This window comes from Oncorhynchus masou, chromosome 17 (assembly GCF_036934945.1).
Source record: "Oncorhynchus masou masou isolate Uvic2021 chromosome 17, UVic_Omas_1.1, whole genome shotgun sequence".
Classification (NCBI taxonomy): domain Eukaryota; kingdom Metazoa; phylum Chordata; class Actinopteri; order Salmoniformes; family Salmonidae; genus Oncorhynchus; species Oncorhynchus masou.
Genome location: NC_088228.1, coordinates 14,747,891 through 14,768,197, shown reverse-complemented (window position 1 = coordinate 14,768,197; position 20,307 = coordinate 14,747,891). Strand labels below are relative to the sequence as shown.

At 41.2% G+C, this 20,307-nt stretch overlaps 1 protein-coding gene across 7 annotated transcripts in view; it reads right to left on the bottom strand.

Annotated features, from left to right (window-relative positions):
- The window catches only part of LOC135558570 (cyclic AMP-dependent transcription factor ATF-6 alpha-like), a 50,015-nt gene that overhangs the window by 2,455 nt on the left and 27,253 nt on the right, over positions 1 to 20,307 (bottom strand). For 6 of the 7 annotated variants that reach the window (XM_064992460.1, XM_064992464.1, XM_064992463.1 and 3 more), the window contains 4 exons: positions 20,092 to 20,215; positions 14,904 to 14,968; positions 14,181 to 14,292; positions 5,073 to 5,157 (listed from right to left, as the gene is read on the bottom strand). In XM_064992460.1, coding sequence (XP_064848532.1) covers positions 5,073 to 5,157; positions 14,181 to 14,292; positions 14,904 to 14,968; positions 20,092 to 20,215 — 386 coding nt within the window. The remainder of the gene's footprint in view (positions 1 to 5,072; positions 5,158 to 14,180; positions 14,293 to 14,903; positions 14,969 to 20,091; positions 20,216 to 20,307) is intronic. The other variant, XM_064992462.1, reaches the window with a different exon arrangement.

The following is a 20,307-nucleotide window of genomic DNA, read 5'->3' as shown; positions in this document are numbered from 1 at the left end:
TATCCTTTCAACAAAGCCATAAGCACATCAAACAAATTCCTCTCTGGCATCCACTTCTGCACCGCAAAAAAAAACTGAAAACAAAAGAAACCGAGTCGGTGGTAACAAAAGAAACCGAGACTGTGGTAACAAAAGAAACCGAGACTGTGGTAACAAAAGAAACCGAGTCGGTGGTAACAAAAGAAACCGAGACGGTGGTAACAAAAGAAACCGAGACTGTGGTAACAAAAGAAACCGAGACTGTGGTAACAAAAGAAACCGAGTCGGTGGTAACAAAAGAAACCGAGTCGGTGGTAACAAAAGAAAACGGTGGTAACAAAAGAAACCGAGACTGTGGTAACAAAAGAAACCGAGACTGTGGTAACAAAAGAAACCGAGACTGTGGTAACAAAAGAAACCGAGACGGTGGTAACAAAAGAAACCGAGTCGGTGGTAACAAAAGAAACCGAGACTGTGGTAACAAAAGAAACCGAGACTGTGGTAACAAAAGAAACCGAGACTGTGGTAACAAAAGAAACCGAGACTGTGGTAACAAAAGAAACCGAGACTGTGGTAACAAAAGAAACCGAGACGGTGGTAACAAAAGAAACCGAGACTGTGGTAACAAAAGAAACCGAGACTGTGGTAACAAAAGAAAAGACTGTGGTAACAAAAGAAACCGAGACGGTGTGGTAACAAAAGAAACCGAGACGGTGGTAACAAAAGAAACCGAGACGGTGGTAACAAAAGAAACCGAGACTGTGGTAACAAAAGAAACCGAGACTGTGGTAACAAAAGAAACCGAGACGGTGGTAACAAAAGAAACCGAGTCGGTGGGTAACAAAAGAAACCAGACTGTGGTAACAAAAGAAACCGAGACTGTGGTAACAAAAGAAAACAGACTGTGGTAACAAAAGAAACCGAGACGGTGGTAACAAAAGAAACCGAGACGGTGGTAACAAAAGAAAAACGGTGGTAACAAAAGAAACCGAGACGGTGGTAACAAAAGAAACCGAGACGGTGGTAACAAAAGAAACCGAGACGGTGGTAACAAAAGAAACCGAGACTGTGGTAACAAAAGAAACCAGACGGTGGTAACAAAAGAAACCGAGACGGTGGTAACAAAAGAAACCGAGACTGTGGTAACAAAAGACGGTGGTAAAAAAGAAAGACGGTGGTAACAAAAGAAACCGAGACGGTGGTAACAAAAGAAAACGGTGGTAACAAAAGAAACCGAGACTGTGGTAACAAAAGAAACCGAGACGGTGGTAACAAAAGAAACCGAGACTGTGGTAACAAAAGAAACCGAGACGGTGGTAACAAAAGAAACCGAGACGGTGGTAACAAAAGAAACCGAGACTGTGGTAACAAAAGAAACCAGACTGTGGTAACAAAAGAAACCGAGACTGTGGTAACAAAAGAAACCGAGACTGTGGTAACAAAAGAAACCGAGACGGTGGTAACAAAAGAAACCGAGACTGTGGTAACAAAAGAAACCGAGACTGTGGTAACAAAAGAAACCGAGACTGTGGTAACAAAAGAAACCGAGACGGTGGTAACTGTGGTAAAAGAAACCGAGACTGTGGTAACAAAAGAAACCGAGACTGTGGTAACAAAAGAAACCGAGACGGTGGTAACAAAAGAAACCGAGACTGTGGTAACAAAAGAAACCGAGACGGTGGTAACAAAAGAAACCGAGACTGTGGTAACAAAAGAAACCGAGACTGTGGTAACAAAAGAAACCGAGACGGTGGTAACAAAAGAAACCGAGACTGTGGTAACAAAAGAAACCGAGACGGTGGTAACAAAAGAAACCGAGACTGTGGTAACAAAAGAAACCGAGACTGTGGTAACAAAAGAAACCGAGACGGTGGTAACAAAAGAAACCGAGTCGGTGGTAACAAAAGAAACCGAGACGGTGGTAACAAAAGAAACCGAGACTGTGGTAACAAAAGAAACCGAGACTGTGGTAACAAAAGAAACCGAGACGGTGGTAACAAAAGAAACCGAGTCGGTGGTAACAAAAGAAACCGAGACGGTGGTAACAAAAGAAACCGAGACGGTGGTAACAAAAGAAAACGGTGGTAACAAAAGAAACCGAGACGGTGGTAACAAAAGAAACCGAGACGGTGGTAACAAAAGAAACCGAGACTGTGGTAACAAAAGAAACCGAGACGGTGGTAACAAAAGAAACCGAGACGGTGGTAACAAAAGAAACCGAGACGGTGGTAACAAAAGAAACCGAGACTGTGGTAACAAAAGAAACCGAGACTGTGGTAACAAAAGAAACCGAGACTGTGGTAACAAAAGAAACCGAGTCGGTGGTAACAAAAGAAACCGAGACTGTGGTAACAAAAGAAACCGAGACTGTGGTAACAAAAGAAACCGAGACTGTGGTAACAAAAGAAAACAGACTGTGAGCAAGAGAAACAGAGATAAAGAAATAAACCAAAAGCATTCCCATGACAGGACTGCATTGTATTCCACCAACGCCTCTATCCCACTCCCTCTTCTCCTCATAATCACTCTAAAGATCTAATCTAGATATTGCATAATAGCAGATCCAAAACATGCTGGCTAATGTTGTGGGAGCTAATGGCCTAGACCTTAAACAAAGAAGTTAATGATGAATCTTTCCCTACAAAAACATGCCAAACTTCAGATTTATATGTCTGGATTCAGAGAAAGCAAAACTGCTATCAACAAGCAGTCAGCATAAAGTTAGGTTTTGTAGGATGATGCATGTTTGCATAACAAACTTGATCCATAAGACTCAGGAAACAGGTCTTGGAATGTTTCAGGACCATTAACAGTGTGAGGAGGGTTAAAGCAGCCTCTGCAATGTTCTGTACTGGCGGGCCTCTGGGACCCACTAAAGTATGTTTACAGGGGCCTGGCTCAAGGCCATAATGGTGAGGCTCCTGCACTGAAGGCATCCGATCCCCAGAGGTGTCCAGGGAGGGAGGTTTTCCTTTGGCCGGAGGCGCTTGTCTGTATCGACTGAGCTTTGAAAAGACAGTATTGGTGAATGAACCATGATAACAACTCCAAAGCATGGTGGTCTCACAGCATTTAGTGCTGAGCATAGAGCCTTTATGAGAAACGGTACCTCTGAAACCTCAGACGCTATGAGAATCAAGTGCAGTGGTTGCTTTGTAATCTGGAATTTTCACACTTCATCTACCCTTTTTTTTAAACAGTTAAATGCTAATTATAGTACATAGTATGGAAATACTTACTAGCTTAAAATACATACACTTGAAGTCAGAGGTTTACATGAACTAGTTTTAATTACCCCAAACTAAGTGTTTCAACCACTCCACACATTTCTTGTTAACAAACTATAGTTTTGGCAAGTCGGTTAGGACATCTACTTTGTGCATGACACAAGTAATTGTTCCAATAATTGTTAAGACAGATAATTTCACTTAGAATTCACTGTATCACAATTGCAGTGGGTCCGAAGATTACATACACTAAGTTGACTGTGCCTTTAGAAACAGCTTGGAGAATTCTAGAAATTGATGTCATCATGGCTTTAGAAGCTTCTGATAGGCTAATTGACATCATTTGAGTCAATTGGAGGTTTATCTGTGGATGTATTTCAATTTCCAATTTCCAAAAAAATGTAGAGCTCCACAAGTCTGGTTCACCCTTGGGAGCAATTTCCAAACGCCTGAAGGTAACAGGTTCATCTGTACAAACAATAGTACGCAAGTATAAACACCATGTGACCACGCAGCGGTCATACCGCTCAGGAAGGAGACACGTTCTGTCTCCTAGAGATGAACGTACTTTGGTGCAAAAAGTGCAAATCAATCCCAGAACAGCAAAGGACCTTGTGAAGATGCTGGAGGAAACAGGTACAAAAGTATCTATATCCACAGTAAAACGAGTCCTACATCAACACAACCTGAAGGCAATTCAGCAAGGAAGAAGCCACTGCTCCAAAACCTCCATAAAAAAGCCAGACTACAGTTTTCAACTACACATGGGGACAAAGATTGTACTTTTTGGAGAAATGTCTTCTGGTCTGATGAAACAAAAATAGAACTGTTTGGCCATAATGACCATCGTTATGTTTGGAGGAAAAAGGGGTACGCTTGCAAGCCGAAGAACACCACCAAACTACCCAAAACATTTGCCCCAAGTTAAACCATTTAAAGGCAATGCTACCAAATACTAATTGGATGTATGTAAACTTCTGACCCACTGGGAATGTGATGAAAGAAATTAAAGCTGAAATAAATCATTCACTACTATTATTCTGACATTTCACATTATTAAAATAAAGTGGTGATCCTAATTGACCTAAAACAGGGAGTTAACTTGGATTAAATGTTAGGAATTGTGAAAAACTGAGTTTAAATGTACTTGGCTAAGGTGTATGTAAACTCCCGACTTCAACTGTGCCTGCATCCGACTTCAACTGTACCTGCAACTGTAACTGCATTCAAGGTTTAAAAGGGCTTCTAAAATTTGTAATTTCCAAATTTCTGATTTGATTTGCCCTAACAATCCATGTATCAACCCTACGACAATTTTCATGAATTAGAATCCACATAATAATTCACATTTCCTGCTACTGCAGACTAATTATCCTGCCATGAGAAAGTGGTAAAATGAAGATCCTACATATGTAATATAAGCCAACTCGTATTTTAAAACCGTTTATCTGGCTCCCCCAGACAAGCTCTTCTCGAAAGCTTAACCCTCCCCTGCTACTGGAGAGGCAAAAAAAATAAAAAAAATATAAATAGCTTAGTTTACACCTGAAAGCTATTTCTGTCACTAATACAATAGGAAGTAAATATAGAGGAAAGCTTTCAAGACGAAAAGAAAAAGTGAGCATTCAGCCATCACAAAAACAGTCATTTGTTCAAGCTGTAACTAAACTGATTACTATAGTGTATAGTGAGCGCAGGTGGTCTGTTTATACACAGAAGGAAGGTGGAGATGTAAATTGGCTGTGGCTTCTGATTACCTGAAAGCTCTTCTCCAAAACTTACATCAATAAACTTCCTTAGAGTTTAAAGTCAAATGGTTATTTTTGGCTTGCTATTGCTCAGTTCCCATCGGTTACTAGTCCTTACCATTCACATTAATAGCTGGTAACACCAAGGACATCTTTGGCCTTCTCCCTTTGCTGTGGTTGGTCGCAGGGAGCAGAAGGTGATCCTACAAGGAAAGAAAGAGTTGGCGTTAGATAACTAATGACTAACTGCATTAACTAAGTTGAACTGGTCCTAAACCCATTATAGTCTAAGCCGGAGGGTGGGGGTGGGGGTTCTATTAAGCTATATGGAATTGTTTTAAGAAGGTCATATCAATGGTCATTTTGCTATTCGAGTTAGAATTTTCATACCCCTTGAAGTCTAAATTTTTTTAATAAAAATGTTATTTGGCCTAACACTGCTTTTAGCCCATACAAACATATTGAATAACAAATTCACTACATGGAAAAACAGAAAAAAAAATCTAAAAAGAAGTTTGTTCTGATGTGTCAGTTCTATATCTGAGAGATAAAAAATCAGGATTTTATTTATTTAATGTATTTTGTGGTACTAAACAGTTTCTATATACACAATGTATTCAGAAAGTATTCAGACCCTCTTGACTTTTTCCACATTTTGTTTCGTTACTGCCTTATGCTAAAAAATAAATAATTAAATCCCTCATTAAGCTACACACAATACCCCATTACAAAGCAAAAACAGGTTTTTAGAAATGTTTCCAAATTTATTTTTAGAAAATACAAAACTGAGATATCACAAATACATAAGTATTCAGGCCCTTTACTCAGTACTTTGTTGAAGCGATTACAGCCTCAAGTATTCTTGGGTATGACGCTACAAGCTTGGCACACTTGTATTTGGGAAGTTTCTCCCATTCTTCTCTGCAGATCCTCTCAAGCTCTGTGAGGTTGAATGGGGAGTGTCGCTGAAACAGCTATTTTGAGGTATTTCCAGAGATGTTCAATCGGGTTCAAGTCCAGGTTCAATCGGGTTCAAGTCTGGGCTCTGGCTGGGCAATTTAAAGACATTCAGACTTGTCCCAAAGCCACTCCTGCGTTGTCTTGGCTGTGTGCTTAAGGTTGTTGTCCTGTTGGAAGGTGAATCGTCGCCCCCCAGTCTAAGGTCCCGAGAGCTCTGGAGCAGGTCTTCATCAAGGATCTCCCTGTTCTTTGCTCCGTTCATCTTTCCCTCAACCCTAACTAGTCTCCCAGTCCCTGCTGCTGAAAAATATCCCCATAGTATGATGCTGCCACCACCATGCTTCACCCTCTGGAGGGTTCCAGGTTTCCTCCAGACGTGAAGCTTGGCATCCAGGCCAAAGAGTTTAGTCTTGGTTTCATCAGAACAGATAATCTTGTTTCTCATGGTCTAATAGTCTTTTAGGTGCCTTTTGGCAAACTCCAAGCAAGGCTGTCATGTGCCTTTTACTGAGGAGTGGCTTCCGTCTGGCCAACCTACCATAAAGGCCTTATTGGTGGAATGATGCAGAGGTGGGAGAACCTTCCAGAAGGACAACCATCTCCACAGAGGAAGCCTGGAGCTCTGTCAGCTTGGCAATCGAGTTCTTGGTCACCTCCCTGGCCGGGTGGCCAGCTCTAGGAAGAGTCTTAGTGGTTCCAAACTTCTTCCATTTAAGAATGATGGAGGCCACTGTGTTCTTGGAGACCTTCGATGTTGCATACATTTTTTGGTACCCTTCCCCAGATCTGTGCCTTGACACAATCCCGTCTCTGAGCTCTACGGACAATTCCTTTGACCTCATGGCTTGGTTTTTGCTCTGACATGCACTGTCAACTGTGGGACCTTATATAGACAGGTGTGTGCCTTTCTAAATCATGTCCAATCAATTGAATTTATCACAGGTGAACTCCAATGAAGTTGTAGAAACATCAAGGATAATCAATGGAAACAGGTTGCACCTGAGCTCAATTTGGAGTCTCATTGCAAAGGTTCTGAATACTTACGTAAACAAGGTATGTCTTAATTTTTAATAAATAAAAAAATAAAAATCTAAACCTGTTTTCACTTTGACTATTGTTTGCAGATTGATGAGTAAATACATTAAATAGTACCCGCAAAACGCCAGTCTCAACGTCAACAGTGAAGAGGAGACTCTGGTTCCTCTGTCCAGTGGCTGTTCTTTTGCCCATCTTAATCTTTTCTTTTTATTGGCCAGTCTTAGATATGGCCTTTTCTTTGCAACTCCTAGAATGCCAGCATCCAGGAGTCGACTCTTCACTGTTGACGTTGAGACTGGTGTTTTGTGGCTACTATTTAATGAAGCTGCCAGTTGAGGACTTGAGGCGTCTGTTTCTCAAACTAGGCACTAATGTAGTTGTCCTCTTGCTCAGTTGTGCACCGGGGCCTCCCACTCCTCTTTCTATTCTGGTATAGCCAGTTTGCGCTGTTCTGTAAAGGGAGTAGTACACAGCGTTGTATGAGATCTTCAGTTCCTTGGCAATTTCTCATATGGAATAGCCTTCATTTCTAAGAACAAGAATAGACTGAAGAGTTTCAGAATTAAGCTATTTTTGTCTGGCCATTTTAAGCCAGTAATCGAACACACAAATGCTGACGCTCCAGATACTCAACTAGTCTAAAGAAGGACAGTTTTATTGATTCTTTAAATCAGGACAACAGTTTTCAGCTGTGCTAACATAATTGCAAAAGGATTTTCTAATGATCAATTAGCCTTTTAAAATTATAAACTTGTATTAGCTAACACAACGTGCTATTGGAACACAGGAGTGATGTTTGCTGATAATGGGCCTCTGTACACCTATGTAGATATTCAATTAAAAATCATTTATAATATTAACAATGTCTACACTGTATTTCTGATCAACTTGAAATTTTAAAGGACAAAAACATTGCTTTTCTTTTAAAAACAAGGATATTTATAAGTGACCCCAAACTTTTGAACGGTAGCTTAGGTGTTCCTTTTGTCAAGGTCGGAAAGGGCAGTGGGGAGTGTGATTCATCATCTGTGGATCTGTTGGGGCGTTATGCGAATTGGAGTGGGTCTAGGATTTCCAAGATGATGATGTGAGCCATGACCAGCCTTTCAAAGCACTACATGGCTACCGACGTGAGTGCTACAGGGCGGTATCAATTTAGGTAGGTTACCTTAGCTTTCTTGGGCACAGAGACTATGGCAGTCTGCTTGAAACATGTAGGTATTACAGACTCAGTCAGGGAGAGGTTGAAAATGTCCGTGAAGACACTTGCCAGTTGGTCCGCACATGCTCTAAGTACATGTCCTGGTAATCCGGCTGGCCCAGAGGCCTTGTGAATGTTGATCTGTTTAAAGGTCTTGCTCACATCGGCTACGGAGAACGTGATCACTCAGTCGCCCGGAACAGCTGGTGCTCTCATGCATGCTTCAGTGTTGCTTGCCTTGAAGCGAGCATAAAGGCATTTAGCCCGTCTGGTCGGTTCACGTCATTGGGCAGCTCGTAGCTGGGTTTCCCTTTGTAGTCTGTAACAGTTTGCAAGCCCTGCCACATCTGACGAGCGTCAGAGCCGGTGTTGCAGGATTTAATCTTAGTCAGTCATGTATTGGCACTTTGCCATCACTGGTTCGTCTGAGGGCATAGAGGGATTTCTTATAAGCGTCCGGCATAGTGTCCCGCTCCTTGAAAGCGGCAGCTCTAGCTTTTAACTCTGTGCGGATGTTGCCTGTAACACATAGCTTCTGGTTGGGATATGTAAGTACGGTCACAGTGGGGACGACGTTGTCGATGCCCTTATTGCTGAAGCCAGTAACTGAGGTGGTATACTCCTCAATGCCATTGGATGAATACCGGAAAACGTATTCCAGTCTGCGCCAGCAAATAAGTCTTGTAGCGTAGCAGACACGTCATCGGACCACTTCGGCTGTACCAACTTCAGACGAGTTCTAAGACCCGTTTAGGTGTTATAGGGGAAAACAGAACATCATCGTGTTCATGAGTCTCTCAAGAACAGGGAAAACAGTTGACGCTACAGACGATTTTGTGAGAAGACCAATTTTCGGGATGTCTCATGGTCTGACAAACACTGCTCTAGCTCTGTCACATTTCACCGCAGATGCGGAAGTGCAACATAGGCGGATGCGGTGGATTGAGCCAGTCATCTCGGCCCCTTCCAAGGAGCCCTAGCCTTTATTAGCATTTAAACACAGTAACTAAAAGTCTTGAGAAATATTGGTGGTCTGGGAGAGGAGATCCATGCATGGTTGAGCGACTGCTGTCACCAGCTTGACCAGACCAGACGGTTCCACTCCCAGTTGGAATAGAGCAGCAGTAAAAGTACTTTCCATGTTTGTTTTCACCTGCCTGAGTGGTGGGTTTTTCAGTTTTATGACTATTCTATTGGTTCCAAAGCGCCAGGCCAGCTCAATCAAGTCCAGCTAAAGCATTTGAAAATACTTCAAGGAGTATTTGAACCCAGGTCTGGTTAAAACAGAGCTGTCCCTGGGAAAAGAGAAGAAGTCATGGAAATACTAGAAACTTAATCCCAAAGCTCACTGATGTAGCATAGATATACTATAAAGTAGGCCTATACTGTAGGCTTTGAAGGGGCTATGAGGTCCCTTCCTAAACACACCATTGAATTTAGGGCTCTCAAGGACTAGTTTTCATACCAAAAGACTCAAAAAGTCAGACGTTTACAGTGTAGAGTGATGGCACAGAGGTAAATATTTTGTTTTGAAGCCAGCTGCCACTATTGGGAGTACATGTGACTGTGCCTCAGATCAACATAGCTGGCTAAGGTAAACATTAGCGTGTGCTAAAGGTAGCGAGCAACATGATTAGTCCGCTTCCGAGTGAAATACGGAACAGTTTGGATCAGCGGAACGGTTTGGATCAGCGCAATACAGTGTGTAAATAACATAAACATTGAGACTTCTGGCTTAAGACAGTCCTTGATAACCCCTAACACACATTTTGTTGTAGCCCCAGACAAGCACACTTGTTTCAACTAACGATCAAGCCCTCAAGGAGTTGAATCACGTGCGTTTGTTTGGGGCTACAACAAAAATGTGTGCTGTTGTGGGGTACTCAAGGAATGGAGTTGGGAAACACTGCTTTAAGACATGGAAGCCAGGGACAACCAGTCTTGAAATAGACAGAGAGACTGGTTCTGTTCCAGCCCTTCAAATAACACTAGTTCTAAACATTGACAAAACTATGGAGCTTTGATACAGTGTTAAACACATAGAAATAGATTGAATAAAACGGGCGTCCCCATTCAAATCAATGATGGCATAATGGGCGGACTGGTGGCTATTGCGAGTATAGCCATAGGAGCAAAGCAGGAAGTAAAAGCTTTAAGGGATAGTGCTAGCTGTCTATGTCAGTTGTGGCCATTTCAGATGAAGGAGGAACATTTTTTTTTTAATGAGCATTTTATTTTCTATTACAGCATATTAGATGACATTCATATTCCAATCACCCAGTTAAATATAACAGCGATAGGTTTAGGCTACTACATGATACTCAAATTCTCCCTATACCCATCATGAGGTTGCTACAACCTAGCCTATGAATGAAAATTTACAACGTAGGTGCACACAGGTCGAGAGACAAAATTGATGTGACAGACAGTGACACGGACAGATAGTGACATTCAATACCGACTTGCACACGCTTGCCTGCATCTAGCTGTTAGTGGGTATAATTAGTCCAACAGTTACAAACAAGAGTTTCTATTGGACAAATTCAGGTATGTTTATCCCCGTTTACTTCTGTTTAAGAAACATTTTTTCAACAGAATCGGTGGAATGAATACACCACAGATCACACGTAAACACAGTTCAGTTTCATAGCAGCCACGTTGTATTCCTTCTCACATCTACTTTACACCGGAGGGCCCCAGTGGCATTACATTTGTAAAACTAAAAGCTTACCTTGACTTGGAAGAGTTCCACTATTGTGCTGGATAGACATAGCCAGCTAGCTAACATAGCATCCCTCTGTTTGAGCAGGGTGTTTCAGGAAGCTAAACTAGCTAGCTGCATTTGCTAGCTAAGTAAGTGAAACTAAGTGAAAAAAAGGCAAAATGAATTTTTTCAAAATAGTTCTGAGTCAACTACTCCCCACATTCTATGCACTGCAGTGCTAGCTAGCTGTAACTTATGATAGGTTGGAGGACATCCTCCGGACATTGTCATAATTACTATGTAAGTCTATGGAAGAGTGAGAACCATGATCCTCCTAGGTTTTGTATTGAAGTCAATGTACTCAGTGGAGGATGGAAGCTAGCTGTCCTACGGCTACACCATGGTGCTACCCTACAGAGTGCTGTTGATCAATTATTTAGTGATGTGATTATATTTAGTGTAGTTTTATCTAAAAAAGGATACCTTTTTAAATGTTTTAAATTTAAAAAATGTATGAAATTCCCTTTAGAATTCTCTTTGGCAAAGATTGTAAAAGCGGGTAGCCCTGAACTCGGAGATGGAACGTTTCCATGAGCTTCGGGAAGAAAAAAAATGATTGGGAAACATTTCTACCATTTTGTCCGAAAATTTCTTTGCCCTTTGCATAGTACCCCCAGCGAGCCAATTATCATCATCAAAAGTGATTCAGTAAAATACTGTATGAATATATTCCTGATCATCATGTTCACCTACAAAACTTTGGGCTCAGCTTTTCTTTCCCACAGCAGCCATGGTCCAATGCAATAAGTTAGCATTCTGCTCTTTCCATCACTTGCGCCATGGCGTGCTCTTTGAGACAGGCCACTGAGACCAGACGCTGCTCTGTTCATCCCATCAGGCCAGACAGAGAGCTTAGGTTTAGGAGAGCCGGCTGCAGCTGCACACCCTCGTCTAAAATACATTCTCCTCTACTGAATGATTTTTAAAAAAAAGGAAATTAATGAATGACATTTTATTTCCGTGTCAAATACCCAGTTGGCAACCCATCCCTTATGGTATTAATTGACACATTAACAAATTATTACAATAATTTACTGTGATAATTCAGTGATAATTCTTCCTACGGTGTTCTCTGCAGTGTGCATCGCATGAAGAGTGAAAAAGTGAATTTAAATTAAAAATCGATCTACTAGTACAGGGACTCCAATCCAATGGCTGGCTGAATGACCAATTTGAGGGCTAGAAGTACAGACCGTACAGAAGCAGGCAGCCATTTCCAATGACATCACAACTCTTGTTTGAGGTTAAACCAGGTGCAATTCATGCAATTACTGTACGTGTGTCACACTCAGCTTAAGATCGTCAGAGTGTGGGATTGACACATTGACAACAGCTCTCAATGTACGGAGTATGTACAGTACCTTCTGGAAAGGAGCATACTTGGTTTGCCAGCAAAGGGTTTCTATTGAGGCCATGATTCAAAACAATGGCGATTGTACAAGAGCTTCTTATCCGGACTGAATGATGCAGGCAGGTCTGAAGGCAGGTGGTGGGTGGGTTGATTGGGTGGGTTGATGCCTCCATCGGGGCTCAGTTAATGGGCCTTTAGGAAACAGATATCTGATCCTGGATAAAAGGCCCTAAGAGAGCAGAGCTGATGGGCACACAAAAGAGCTGAAGAGGGGCCCCTTGGAGTTGATGCTCTGAATTAATTGGGTTGAGAGATTGCAATCAGAGCTCACTTTTCTTCTCTCTGTCTGTTTGTCTCTCTCTCTTTCTCTCTCAGGTTCTCACAAAACAGACGTTGGCAGGCCATCAAAGAATGGTCCCTGCTGACTTTCCTGACCAGTCATCAGGTTAGAATAATGTAGAAAATCAGACCAAGACATCAGAGAGGCTGTCTGAATAGATGGCTAAATGAATAGGGTGGTGTTAGGGGTGCAATGGTTGAGAATGAGAATAAAACAGACAGAACTAAGAAGGGATTCACCCGATGAGCATCATGAGACTGCTTTCACAAAGCCTCAGAAGTGTATAAAACACTCCATCAAATATATAAAGGAATGTCTGGAGACATATCAGAGGAGATGGATTTTTTTTTTTTTTTTTACCTTTATTTAACTAGGCAAGTCAGTTAAGAACAAATTCTTATTTACAATGACGGCCTAGGAACAGTGGGTTAACTGCCTGTTCAGGGGCAGAACGACAGATGTGTACCTTGTCAGCTCGGGGATTTGAACTTGCAACCTTTCGGTTACTGGTCCAACACTCTAACCACTAGGCTACCCCGCCGCCCCAATAACAGATATAAGAATCTCATAGTTTACAGTTAATGGGTTTTTAATGAAATGGAGGTATGCATTCTCGTCATCGAAAAGACTTTAATGGCAGAGGTTGCCGATAAACAGTTGTGAATATGATTTAAATGTTCACTTTAATGTAAATGTATTGGAGATGTTTAACTACATCATTCCACTTCAACAGAGAAAAGATTTCAAGATGTGTGGGACGGAAGGACAATGTGCTCAATCAATACATCAAAAGATTCTCAGTGGTTAGGCAACATCAAATAAAAATTGCAGTGAAATTCCAATCTGGTAGCTTAACAAGAAACGGACACCATTGGTTACCGTAAATGGTCATTTCAGCCAAAACACCACACAGATTGAAAGGAATATAAGAACAGCATCAATGATCATCTTCTTTATTGTTCTAGATGGACACCGATTGAATTTGGACACCGATTTCATAAGGTCTACATGCCTTAGGTCTCTGAAAGCCATAACATCCCGTCCGAATGTGCTCGCTCAGAATCCAAAAGGTCTACATCAAAACACACCAATGCAATTTGTGTCAAGGTCAATTAGTGAATCATTAACTGTACACTGATAAAGTTACAAATCACATATAAATGCATTAAATACGCTCATATGTGATGATTGAAACGCTAATGTACATGTTTAATCAGCAGCACCAGCCATTTTTCTAACCCCATTCATTCATGCATTTGGGAGGTAAAAGAGGAAGGAAAGAAAAACAAATATTTCCATGAGCTTCAAAAGACCATCTGCTCTTGAATTTGGGTGCCCTGGATTAGTGCTCAGTATGCTCTTCAAAAATAGTTCCACAACCACTTCATGATTCCATTTCTTCCCTACTTAGTTTCATCCGCTGAAGACTTGCTGAAGGCAAAACTGTGTCATGAAACAGTTACAGACCAGATTTTAATTTGGCCTTGAGATCAGCACATTGTCACAACCAGAAGGATACATGGTTGCCTGCTTCTACGGAATATGCTATGGAATATGCATGGAGTGACTCACCCGGCGAAAGGACACCATATAGAAAGTATCGCCTCGTCGATTTAACTCATCGAAGAAGTCGCTGTAGCTTTGATGGTGTGAGTAGTACACCAGAACCTCACTTCCTGGTCTGCTGAAAGAGAGCGAGAGGTGGCAGTGAAATAGACTATATGACATATCAAAACTAAATCTAACATAATAGAAATCTGATATGTAATTAAGTTAGTTGACATCTTAAAGGTCTGACAATATTTATGACTGCAACCTGCTGTGTCAGTGAATTTAAAAGAAAGAGACCTAGAAGATCTTGATTAAATGTAACTACATTTACTGTATCTAAAATCACCATCTCCTTCACATGAAACATTACTACAAAGTTATTACCATGCTATTACTATGTTTAAGGGAATAAGTAATCTAGTAATAGTACTCTAAGTTCCCCTGTTGAATCTAGAGGAACATCTTCCCACTTCTAGCTCACAGTGTAACAAGTTGTATGTGTGGGGCATCGATGTATCATAGGTCTACCATTGACTTGGTAGCAAAGGCTACTGTTGTAGTTGGGCTGGTAAATAGCAACAACTGTTTTGGCCTCTCATTCTCCACAGTAGTGGAGACAAAAGGGAAAACATGACCATAAAATTATTTTGAAGAGTTTGAAGTAAGACACTGAAAATACTGTAGGGTCCATTTAAAATGGATTTGCACAACACATGGTTTCTGCCATTTTTGACGAATACTTACTCAGAGTAGCTGACTGTTACAACCTGGTTACTGGACTGGGTCGTCTGAGGCTTCTCAGGTGAATTCTGTGAAAATGTTATAGAATGGTGGTCAGTGAGTCACTGCTATTAAACCAGACTGCTCCATTCTGAAACTTGAATCATTGAATGAAGAACACTATATCAGTGTCTTTTGTCTTGGCTGATTGATGACAAAAAAATCAAGTGGAACTTAGACATTTTGTTTGCCACATAAATAAATATTTTTTCTTGTATTTGACCATTTCCTTAGCCAGTATGCCAGTATAGATTTACCCATGCTCTCTGACAGCATTGCCCACTGTATTATGTGTTTTACCTGAAAAAGCACTGATCCTCATCCTGTCTCTGCTCTACACATATCCTGTGATTTACATGTGAAACAGAAGCACAGGTATATAACCTTCAAAATAAATGTAAGCTGAAAAGTTCCTTTAAAATATTTTGAAGGAAAAATCTAAATTAAAAATTTATACAACCGTTATTGTTGGATGACACATGCAATATTACTGTAAAAACTAACATTGATGGGATGAAAGTAACACTTTAAAAACAATTGACTAAAGCCTATCAAAGGCAATGACAGAATCCAGGCATGCCAGTTCAAAGGGTCACTGCATGAGTGGCCCTCGGCTGAGAAAACATGTTTCACTGTGGATGAAGATCAGTGTGTACATTTTCGGACACCATCAGCCTCAAAACTCACCCCTCAATGGGTCAATCAACAACCCTCCTGGAGTTAATCGTCATGCCGCACGCTTCAAGGAGAGCTGACTATTGACTTAATTAAAGAGGGGTGAGGCATGAGGCTGAGGGTGTCCTAAAATGTACACCACACCCCAGTATAAGGATTCCATTGAAACAGTTGAATTTTAGTTTGCACTAAAACTCCATATACAGTATTCAGACCCCTTGACTTTTTCCACATTTGTTACGTTACAGCCTTTTTCTAAAAATTGATTTTAAAACATATCTACACACAATACCCCATAATGACAAAGCAAAAACAGGTTTTTAGAAACTTTTTCAAATGTGTTTAAAAAAACAAAACTTATTTACATAGGTATTCAGACCTTTTGCAATGAGACTCAATTTTTCAATGGATCATGATTTGGTAAGGCACACACCTGATTATATAAGATCCCACAGTTGACAGTGCATATCAGAGCAAAAACCAAGCCATGAGGTCGAAGGAATTGACCGTAGAGCTCCGAGACAGGATTGTGTCGAGGCACAGATCTGGGGAAGGGTACCAAAAAATGTCTGCAACATTGAAGGTCCCCAAGAACACAGTGGCCTCCATCATTCTTAAATGGAAGACGTTTGGAACCACCACAACTCTTCCTAGAGCTGGCCGCCCTGCTAAACTGAGCGATTGGGGTAGAAGGGCCTTGATCATGGAGGTGACCAAGAACTCGATGGTCACTGACAGAACAACAGAGTTCCTCTGTGAAGATGGGAGAACCTTCCAGAAGGACAACAATCTCTGCAGCACTCCACCAATCGGGCCTTTTAGGTGGAATGGCCAGACAGACGCCACTCCTCAGTAGAAGGCACATGACAGCCCGCTTGGAATTTACCAAAAGGCACCTAAAGGACTCTCAGACCATGGAAACAAGATTCTCTGGTCTGATGAAACCAAGATTGAACTCTTTGGCTGGAGGAAACCTGGCGCCATCCCGGTGGTGGCGGCATCATGCTGTGGGGATGTTTTTCAGAGGCAGGGACTGGGAGACTAGCCAGGAAGTGGGATATCTGCTCTGTGCAAAAGGAGATAGAGGCAAGGGATTGCAAATCTAGAAGATGCTCGTCCAACTCTCCATAATTGAGCAAGTTAGATGCTATCGAAAACAGTCTCACACACAGATGTGCTATACAGAAACAGATAAAAACAGATAACTTTTTCTGTGCCAAGTTTCTCAATTTAGGACACGCTCCTCTTCACTGAGCTAGAGAGGTAAGAAATCAAGATAAACCAAATGCAGGCATATATTGACACGCACACCAGAGAAACCAAAAATGTTACAAAAGAAATCAGCTTCTACTGCAGAATCTGAGACAGTGGCGCCACTTTAGCTTGAGTTTTGTCTTTTGCCCGACTGTATCAGGTACAGTCTGTCCTGTAAATTTGATTCCCATTTCACCTGAAATATCCATCCTCCTAAAACTATGCGTGCTAGCCTTATTCCTGTGCGACTACACGAGTGGAGCTAAGCGGTTTTCAAGAAGAGCTCTGCAACGAATCTGGCCTGACCTGGTAGGACACGGCAGTATAATATTCAAGTGATATCACAGGAAATATGACAAAAACAAACCCTGTCTCCTCTTTGTCCCTTTTCTTTCTGCACAACAGGTTGGTGAGGATGGAGAGAGAGATTTACAGACAGGCGTTTTTCATCCAATTCGACGAGGGCTCTCCAAGTCTGTGCTTTACCGTGCATTTCATTGGGATCAGTGGGGGTTTTTCCCCATAAACTCCAAGTCTGGGGTTGAATTACACAGGGCTAAAATAGATCTCACTGCTTTTCATCAAATGGCAAACAAAACTGATTGATAAGTGTACTTCAAAGTTGGAACACAGAAAAAAGCAGATGCATGATGTCAAAGTGTGAGGATATGCCAACATTGTGCAAAGCTACATAGACAACATCTCCTGGTCTGACAAATCATGAATCTCTATTGTGCCTCTTCAGTTGGTAGAGCAAATGCAGAGGGGTTTTCCCAAAGTCTGGAAGAAGTTAAACACATCCAGAGGCACAGTGTGCAAACTGTAAATCTCACTTATAAAAGTACTCCCTTGAGAAGAGTTTATCACTAATACTATATGCCAGGATTCCCCAACTGGTAGCCCACTGGTCGAAGCGAAACAAATTTATAGAGTATATTTTTATATTTATTGTTGGACATAAGACTGTAAAATCACCAGCAAATCAGCTCAAAGTGATTTTAATTTTGGAAATCTGTTTCAACGTATTCCCACGCATAATAGAGATATACAGTATGTGATTATATACAAATGTCAGCAAGGTTTTAAATGATGTAATTATATCACTAGCCACTTTAAACAATGCTACCTTATATAATGTTACTTACCCTACATTATTCATCTCATATGCATACGTATATACTGTACTCTATATCATCGACTGCATCCTTATGTAATACATGTATCACTAGCCACTTTAACTATGCCACTTTGTTTACATACTCATCTCATATGTATATACTGTACTCGATACCATCTACTGTATCTTGCCTTTGCTGCTCTGTACCATCACTCATTCATATATCCTTATGTACATATTCTTTATCCCCTTACACTGTGTATAAGACAGTAGTTTAGGAATTGTTAGTTAGATTACTTGTTGGTTATTACTGCATAGTCGGAACTAGAGGCACAAGCATTTCGCTACACTCGCATTAACATCTGCTAACCATGTGTATGTGACAAATAACATTTGATTTGATTTGAAATGATTCTGCTTTAGACAAATATTATATCGGTTTGGGCTTCTTGACTTCAATTTGCAGTCTACAAATGATTTGTAATTATGTTCTGGCCCCCTAATCATCCGTAGTAGTGCACTACACAGACAATATGGTATCATTTGAGATGGAGCTAATGAAAAGAAAGGCTGAGTCAAGGACCAGGTCTAGCCATGAGGGTTACGTGTGCAGGAAAGCCTTGAGCATGAAACGCTGCACAACTAACATTATTAAACATTCATTTATATCCTCTTCCTCCTCTTACTTACCACGATCATCACAGATAATTCCCTAACTTCCTGGAACTCCCTGAGGGTGTCATACACAGTGGAAACCCCCCACTTCCAATTGGGCAACCCCTAAATATGTCTTACACAGGAAGCTAGAGATGCACGTGGAATCCTCCCAAAGAGAAGAAACACCATTGGTTATCATTTGCTTCCCATGTCAACTAATGTTAGTGGCACCATATCTTTGGGTGTTTTTACTAGTTTGTTTTATTTCTAGAGTAAGTGGTGCATACAGTAACACAATGTATCAACAATAATGTCCTCAAACCATTTGTATATGTAACTGAGCCTGACACACTGCTGAGTACTGGCTGAACGTGAGAACCAAAAGACTGTGAGCTTCACAAAACTGTATGAAGACATTGTTACTGTCAAAGTTAAAACAGCAAAACACAAAAATTCTAAGGACTTTGTCTCCAAGTGGGGCCAATATTTTAGGTCTGTAAAACTGATTTAATGATTTGGGCTCCTCACATTCTGACTGCAGCACAGCAGACTACAGACTAGACTCACTGGGTCTGAGTTCAAATGTAAGCCAGTTTGAAACTGTAACACTTCACCTATAGCCCCCAGTATTCTACCTCTCTATTTAAGCTGTCAAAGACAACACATTCCAGATGTCAAAAACAAAATAAAAAGTGCTATATCAAAAATAAATCAAATGCAATCAACTAATATCAGTATCTAACCTAAGGAAGAATTTATAACCCGGAGGTTAAATTTGTGTTAGTTTTAACAACAAAAACATATTTAGCTATTTGTCACGTGTGCTCCCTCTCCGGCCTCTAGGTCACCAGGCTGCTCGTTAGGGCGCACACCTGTCACAAGCGGTAGGCGCATAATGACACTCACCTGGACTCCATCACCTCCTTGATTACCTGCCCTATATATATGTCACTCCCTTTGGTTTCTTCCCCAGTCGTCATTGTTTCTGTTCTATGTCGGTGCGCTGTTCGTGTTTGTTTTGTTCTTTTATTTATTAAATGTTTTCACTCCCTGAACTTGCTTCCCGACTTTCAGAGTACATCGTTACAATATTAGCCAAATGGTGTCAGATGTCGGCAGCTGTGACCTCATAACAAGAAAGATAAACAGTCTAGTGAGAATGTGTATGTTGCTGTGGCAGCTCTACTTAATGGGCCATTACGGAGAGAGGTGTTGACAAGGGCCTGAAACCTCTTCTGGAGTACACATTGGCCTACGTACTGACAGTTTAAATAGCCTCTGAGGTACTGCTTAACCTGTCCAAAAATCAGCAAGGCCCATTACTGACGTCTGATCAGACATTAAAATGTCTTCATTATTAGGGCCATGTAACCTGCCTGACCAGGGAAAACTTAGGACCTAGTTAGTATCTTTTTCCCTGTTTTTAGGGAAGAAGCGTGTCTAACCTACCAGGACAGTTTTGGTTGTGTGCTGTTCAGTTGTTGTATGTCTGGATTGATCGGTGGTAGAACGTGTGGACTTGGTCCTCTCCTCTTCGTGTCGATGAACCCAGCCTCTCAGGTTCTGAGTCAGACTAGAGGGGAAGAACCAATATTCAGTTAGAAATCATACTTTATTAACTTATTTTGATTGCCTGAAAGAAAATTTGCTTTCTGTTCATCTTCG